Source organism: Penaeus vannamei, chromosome 4 (assembly GCF_042767895.1).
Source record: "Penaeus vannamei isolate JL-2024 chromosome 4, ASM4276789v1, whole genome shotgun sequence".
In the NCBI taxonomy this organism is placed as follows: Eukaryota; Metazoa; Arthropoda; class Malacostraca; order Decapoda; family Penaeidae; genus Penaeus; species Penaeus vannamei.
In genome coordinates this window covers 18,182,187-18,189,686 of record NC_091552.1, presented here as the reverse complement: position 1 = coordinate 18,189,686, position 7,500 = coordinate 18,182,187, and the positions used below count along the sequence as shown (strand labels likewise).

At 36.1% G+C, this 7,500-nt stretch overlaps 2 protein-coding genes across 2 annotated transcripts in view; both read right to left on the bottom strand.

Annotated features, from left to right (window-relative positions):
* Positions 1 to 2,229: 2,229 nt before the first annotated feature.
* Positions 2,230 to 3,306, bottom strand: LOC113800067 (uncharacterized). Its single transcript, XM_027350794.2, has 2 exons — positions 3,200 to 3,306; positions 2,230 to 2,945 (listed from the first exon to the last, which is right to left on the bottom strand). The coding sequence occupies exon 2, from the start codon at positions 2,943 to 2,945 to the stop codon at positions 2,418 to 2,420; it is 528 nt and encodes a 175-aa protein (XP_027206595.1). The 5' UTR covers positions 3,200 to 3,306; the 3' UTR covers positions 2,230 to 2,417.
* A 2,853-nt stretch (positions 3,307 to 6,159) lies between these two features.
* Positions 6,160 to 7,500, bottom strand: part of LOC113800081 (uncharacterized) — a 1,599-nt gene continuing 258 nt past the window's right edge. Inside the window, exons 1-3 of the mRNA XM_027350808.2 lie at positions 7,468 to 7,500; positions 6,817 to 6,930; positions 6,160 to 6,446 (exon numbers count right to left, since the gene is read on the bottom strand). The exon at positions 7,468 to 7,500 is cut by the window's right edge and continues 258 nt beyond it. Coding sequence (XP_027206609.2) covers positions 6,369 to 6,446; positions 6,817 to 6,930; positions 7,468 to 7,500 — 225 coding nt within the window. The 3' untranslated portion in view covers positions 6,160 to 6,368. The remainder of the gene's footprint in view (positions 6,447 to 6,816; positions 6,931 to 7,467) is intronic.

Below are 7,500 nucleotides of genomic sequence, written 5' to 3'. Positions count from 1 at the left end.
GGTACATTTTTAATCACTAAAGAATGGAAGATTCCGTACATTCCAATATTACAAATCCACTTTAATAATCAAACAATTTCATCACCGTAATTCCGTTGCCCTTAGTTCTGTGTGAAGGAAAAACAACTGTAAAAATGACAAATAGAGTATTATTAGGTGTTACTCAGTCGTAGATTCCTGATGATAATGATGGTGACGATGGCTACAAGGATTATAAGTATGAAACAATTTAAATGTGAAAAAGGAAGGACGATAAAGGCTAAACACATATTAATGACACATATAACATTACGAATTTCTTAATTACGTTCTCATTGTATTTTTTTCTTTCATTCGTTTCTTTTCATTCATGATGGATATTTAGCATGTTTGGATATATATTTAGCAAAGCATGTTCACTTGCATATTTTCTATTAAACGCGTTATTTGATGTTTGTTGTGAATAATACAACTCATTTACACGATGTCAAATGACTATACATGTAAAATATTGTATATAAAACGGATCTGTTTCAATTAATCCATAGCCCTTGCTCTGTTCTCACTACCATCCCAGTAGCATGTTGATATTTAAATTCTTGTCTCGCTCAGTCTTCAGTATTTTGGTATGCTATATAATCAATTTAGGATTACATATGCACCATGAAAGTAATAATAAAGCTAAACTCACCAGAGATTCTCAGAATACCTTTAAACTCGCCAGACCAACCTCATTACTATTCATTGTTACCAAGTAACTGTGATTCACCTTCATGAGCTACACGCTGATTTTATACTTGGAAGAAATGAGTATTCATTGCTATGTTTCAAGTCTATGTATTGCTCTGACTTCATTGGGAATCTTGTTAAGCAATGAAGAAGTTTAAAATGTGTTCCATGAAGAGGTAAAGCCTGGTTTGCATTTGAATGAGAGTTAAAGTTGAAACGAGTAGACAAAAGAGAGGTTCTTAGAACGCATGCCGATTATGTATAATGATAATTGTTTATGGAGAAGTCTGAGACAAGAATGGAGGAAGGAAAAAAGGGGAATATAATGAAGAGAAACGAAACTGATAGTTCGAGTGTTTTACAGTGGTTATAAAAATGGCTGTAAGGAGAGATGTAAAATAGCATAAAAAAACGATGAACAACAAAGAGAAAGGGGACATGGAAAGAACACGTGAGAGAGAGAGAGAGAAAGAGATTAATAATAATCTACGAGTCATACAATTAGAGCAAACAGCAAGTAAAAACAAATACGTCAAACTTTAACGAAACGGATTGAATTCTCATCACGTATTAAGATGCTAGGAACATCGTCAGTGCGAGTGGATGGGGAAGAGAGTGGAAGAATCCGGAATGGCTGTGTGCGGTTGGTATGTTCAGTGGCTTTGGTGTAGCCAAATATTTATCTCTGTTCACCTCTTTCCTTTTGATCGCATCGTCGTGGCAATCAGTTCAACGTAAACTCAATTGTCATTCTTTTCTTCGAAGTCTTCCAGAATACACGTCTACGGAGCAAGAAAAGGGGGAATGGAATAGGTAGATATATAAAGCAAAGAAGGCAGAAAGAGAGAGGAAAGTTTTGAAATCAAAGTATAAGGTAGTTTTTTTCAGATTTTCTAAAGAAAGAATTCACTTTGGCTTCTTCCTTTTGGAATAGATTTCCCGCTCGAGACGAGTTTATGCCAAGTTTAGGAAATATATTGAATAAAGAGGGATTCCATGTTTAGTTTCCATGTTAAAGCAGGCTAATTAGAAGATATGTACATTGCCAAGTAGCGTTTAGTAGCATATACTCTGAAGTTGATGCAATTCATTGCAAATGTCACTGGTATATCATAGAAAATAACAAGCAAGGAGAAACTTTCAATAATTTTATTTGAGCTTAAACATGCGTTATTATTACGGGCATAACTTTCACAGCAACAGACATAATGAACCTAATAGAGATGTGCTATAGGACTGTGCAAATAAACTAATTCTGTATATGTAGCAGCTGGGAATCCTGCGTTGATGGGCCCTTAATCCCTAGAGGATATAGGTAAGACCTCTTCTTTGTCAGATTCTTTCCTCGGGAAGAGAGCAAGTTCAAGAGCATCAACGAAGAAGGCTAAGCGGTTTGGTTATATTACTAATATACATATCTTCATTCTACCAAGCAATGTTGACTTATTTGCATGAGCAAATTTCCCAACATTTATTCACACTATTCAAATATCAAGGTATGGTATTAAAAGAAACATCTAATTTGGAGGTATTTTATAATAGAAAATAAGCATTAAGTTGTAACAACATATATAAATTTGTAAACTAGTACACATATATTATATAATATTATTATATACATATATTATAGAGGTAATGTACAAGTATCAGCAAGGCATTTCACAAATGAAAAATATTTTCATCTGCAATACGACCCGCTGATGAACAATTCACTCTTTCCCGCCCGAGTTGCAGTCGCAACTCCACGCAAGATCCAGGAGTTCACTCAATTCCCCATCATCGAACGGGCATTTAGAGAAGATCCTCTTGCACGCGAAGGAGTCTCCAGTGGCAGAGGTGACGTCTTGGGCGTGGACGAAGGCAGCGTTGTAGGAGGTTAAGATTTCCAGGAGCATGTTCTCTTTCATCGTGCGATTGGATTCATCTTTTGCCTGAAGCACGCAAAGTATTTTGGGGATGCAGGCGTTGGGATCCATTTGTCCAACTGCGGATAGAATCAGGTCGGAATCTCCCTCATCTAGCGCTGCAACAGAGCGGCCGAAGCGGGGCCGAAATTTTCTTTTAGGGGCTATATACCCATGGCCATGGCTGTGTCCATGACCAGGCCCGCGATAACTCCGCTTTGCTGCGCTCGTCAAGGCCCCAAGGCCAGCTAGGACGCCGAACGGGGATGCTGCTTGGGCTGCCACCAAGCAGGAAAGACCAACGGCCACCAGAAGGACCAGAGCGCTGTTCATCTAAAAGGAAAAGGCAAACATTATCGCAAAAATGTTACATGTTAAGGAATGGATAAAAGAATCGGAGAACAATCACCACTGAATGTTACTTGATGAAAAGATGCAAATCATAAGCTATATGATGAGTAAGATGATGAAAAATATCATACGCTGTACTTTCGATATAATATGTAAACACTATGAGACATTGATATTTGCCTAACTATATGCAGTCTCTAAAGTATCTTCACAAAGTCACATGAACACACACACACCTTGAAGTCACTCAGAAGATGCTGAACTTATTAAAATAGTCTTAAATGCTCAGTTTTCGTCTGTAAACAAAAGTGTATGCTAAGCTCTGGTTGCAAGACTTTATATACTCCTGCTACTGTTATTGTTGCTAAACTCACCATTTTTTCTCCATTGTAATTGGACGACCTCTACGACGCTCGACCAATAGCGAGACAGCGCTTGGTATGCCCTGTGCAAGAAGGGCATTGCAAGAAGCGATCAGTGTCTGTTGAATTTGAATGAAAAGGAACAGAAGATAGAAAGGAATAAGGATGAGAGATGTTGTGTAATAAAAGTGAAGCAACTGCGTAATTGTAGAATGTTTGTCATCACACAAAAAAAATAGAAAATAAAAAAATAAACAAAGCTAAACCAGAGATTAGGACGAGGAAATATATTCAAACAATAATATTAATCTAAACATTTCAATCTACAGCCCCGAACGCCACAAAAAGGGAGAAAGGGAAATAAAACAAAAGAAAGAGAAGACAAAACAACAAGAAAAGGCGACATCCGTATAAATGATTTAAATGCGAATGAGGCAGCAGCACCAGTATAGAGATGGCCATTGAATTCCTATTAGTCGTGCTCAATCAAAGGGTAGATTCGTGATGATAATGATAATAATGATGGTAAAGATAACGATTAGCAACAGCGATGATGCTAAGGAGGGTAACAGAGAAAGACGATAACGATAATGTACATAATAGTAATAATGATAATGAGTGCATGATAAAATTCTTCCTGTTATTTTCTCTCTCTTTCTCTCTATCTCAGTTTCTCAGTTTCCTTTATTTTTTTTAATGATATCAACTACTCATGTATGGTATAAGATGAAGTGTTTTATCAATATTGTTCTTAATATCATTTCTATTGATTTGATAATGGCTGAATGGTCTATCATATTGTTCATTTTGTCAAAATGCTTCTTTCAAATAGTATATACTAAACCTAATTAGCAATTAAATGTAGTCTGTTCTTATATTTCTTCACTATATCGGACATGAATTGCTGCCATGCTAGATCCATTTGCCAATTTAACAGTCATTTTGGACTTTTTCTTTGTATTTTATATATATATGTGATATATTATCTCCACCTTCCTGTCATAATGCACCAATCTTGCTGTTGAATCTGTCAGGCTGGCCCATACTACCATTATCTCAAATCTGTCATGTCTCTGTCATGTTGTCATGTTGAATAGATCAGCCAAATCAAATAAATCCTATTATCACGCTGAATCCATCTATTTATCATGGCGAATCTATCTTGATGGCATTTTTAATTTTACCTGCCATTCGTACGCATTTATTTATAAGTTTATTTTTTATGATTTATTACATTTCAACCTATCACCTGTTGAACGAAGCTAGCTCTATACAATCCTTAATGCTAATGCGTTGATGCTGATTATCAATAGCTTTGTTAATTGACATATTTAATGTTATTGCGATTGGTCTTCTATCGGTGTGATTGTAAGCAAAAGGATTGTAAGAGAGGATGATGATGTGAATGATGATGATGATAATGATAATGATGATGATGATGATGATGATGATGATAATGATAATGATAATGATAATGATAATGATGAGGATGAGGATGAGGATGAGGATGAGGATGAGGATGATGATGATGATGACGATGCCGATGATGGAGATTGGGAGGAGGAGGGCGATAAGGATGATGATAAAGATAATGGCGATGGAGATGATGATAAACGAGAAGGAGAAGGAATAGAAGGAAATGAGAAAAGAGAGAAGAAGAGCAAAAATAAGAAAGATATTGGAATGGGGAAAAAGAAGGAGGAGGAGACGTGAAAGAAGAAGAACGAGAAGGATGAGAAGAAAAAGGAAAAATAAAGAAGAGGAACAAGAAGAAGGAGGAAGGAGTAATCAAAAGGGATAGAAAGAGGGAAACTAAGAAAGCAAGAGAAAAGGAAGATGTATCTGGGATTGGGAAACACGGAGAAGCAGAAAGAGAAGACGAAAAACGAGAAAAAGAAAAAGGAGAAGGTAGAACAGAGAGAGATGGAGAGGGGGACGAGGAGAAAAAAAGAAACAAGAAGGAGAAAAAGGAACGGATAATAAAGAAGGGGAAATAAAATGTAGAAGAAGAAAGTGAAAGACAAAAAAAGAAACAAGGAAGAAGAGGAACAGAAGAAAAAAAAGAGAGGAGATGAGGGAGAAGCGAGATGATGGCAAGAACAAAGAAGAGAGAAAGAAAAAGAGAAGCAGAAAAAGATGGAACAAGAATAAGAAAAAGAAAAGGGTCAGAATAGAAAGAGGGACGAAGTAGAAAATGAGAGCAAGAAATGAAGAAGGTGCAAAAGAAAATAAAGGATGTAAGATCACGAAAGAGAAAAGTGAAATGAAAAGGAAAAATGGAGGGTAAAGAGACAGGGAAAATCACACACTCGATCTGTATAAATTTCTTACGATTAGTAAAACATTTTCTGGATTTCAGAGGCAGATCTAATAATCAAGTTGCTGTGAGGAAATATTCAAATGATTTACCTGTCAGTGTTTTTATCAATCATTCTCTCCTTGATAGGATATAAGATTTTCGTTTTCCTTAACATTCTCCCTTAAAGATGATCATATTTTTCGGTTTCCAAGTGGCGTACCTTTGCTGCATGGCCATTTACGTTTTATCATCTTTTTATTTCTTTATCTTACTGTTTTGAGGGGTGCAAGGTCATTCATATACACCGCAAAAATATATAGTGTAGTGAAATAGTATGTGCGATCCAGAACACGCGCGGGCGCACTAAAACACAAGCACATACACAAAAACGTACAAGTGCAATGTGCATATATTGTATACGTGTACAATGGAAATATATAAGCACACAAAGCACTTGTGTAACGCATACACACACATCGCATATTCTATTATCATGTAGAATTTGGTATAATCCGGGAAAAATAAAAAAGGTATGTTTGTTCAACACTTTACTATAAAATATGTATGGGGTATATAAATAACAGGTTTACATGGTAAAGAAGGGTACATCTCAGTCGCCTTGAGTCGGCCTCATCGCATCAGCAGGTCAAACTCATCATCTTGAGGGAGCAGACTCATCTCGATCCATCTCCTCGGCAAGCCAGACTCATCTCCTCAGCAGACTAGACTCATCCTTCGGCCTCTCTATCTGCCTCCCAAGAAGTCGTCCATGACGTAGGGCTGGCGACGGGCTGGCCTTAAGCGCTGGTTTCTGCTGAAGAACTGACGACGAGAGAGAAGCGTTAAGGAATGGCGTTTGCCTTGGTTAATACGGGAAAGATCTTAGTCTAACTCGTTCTTCCAGATACGTTATTTTCTTTTATCTTATCTGTGTCATGATAATTAGCATTGTTGTTATTCTTTAATTTCACCTGATTATTAGATGTATTATCATTGTGCTTTCAGACTTCATTTAGAAATTACCGAAATTAACCATTTGATTGTCACAAAACAAGTATTAGCGATGTGATAAAAACAAAAAAAAATACATACAGTTGATCTAATAACAGAAACAAATCTATGAATTTACCATAAACAACAACAACAAAAACACTGCAAAAACAAAGCAAAAAAAAAAAAAAAAAGTACTTACCGGTCGAATAAAGAAATTGGAAGCAACTTCATTCCTTACGTCCCGGAACTGGGGCATGGAGAGAGCGGTTCCCAGGAGGCTGCAAGCGACGATGAGGACGAAGAGGAAACGCATCTGCAAATAGGGAGATAAAAGTGTAAGTAATATGACCGAAAAGGATGTGGATGATAATAACAAAAGATAATAGTGATGATGATGATAATAATAAGAACAGAGATAATTTGGATAATAGTAGTGATAATGATGATGATCGTTATCATAATTATCATTATGATAATGCTAAAGGTAATAATAGTGATTAGAGATAGAGATGTGAACATAATAGTGAAAATAAAAATAAGGTGTTAGCAGAAACCGACACACAAACAGTAAATGAAAATGCATAGAAATTTATTAGATATTCAACATGAAATCTGCAGGATTACTAATTATGGATTTGTGACCAAAGAATACAGGGAAATATGTAAAAGAAGAAAAGGTTGAAAAATTGTTGAGAAATATCTAGAAGTTATGATGAAATGTGGTATTTGTAAGAACATTAATTAGTTAACAGATCTTAAATTATGTACACAGCTGATTTTAGCTTCCACTAATGAGCAACTAATCAACACTTTCTTCATCAGTTTCTGAAAATCAAGAACCTCAAATTACCTTGGTGGCACTAGCTTGCACTGTTGATATTGG

What these genes read in the sequence shown, in the direction of transcription:
- LOC113800067 (XM_027350794.2), bottom strand. Translation starts at nt 2,945, where the DNA reads ATGAACAGCGCTCTGGTCCTTCTGGTGGCCGTTGGTCTTTCCTGCTTG.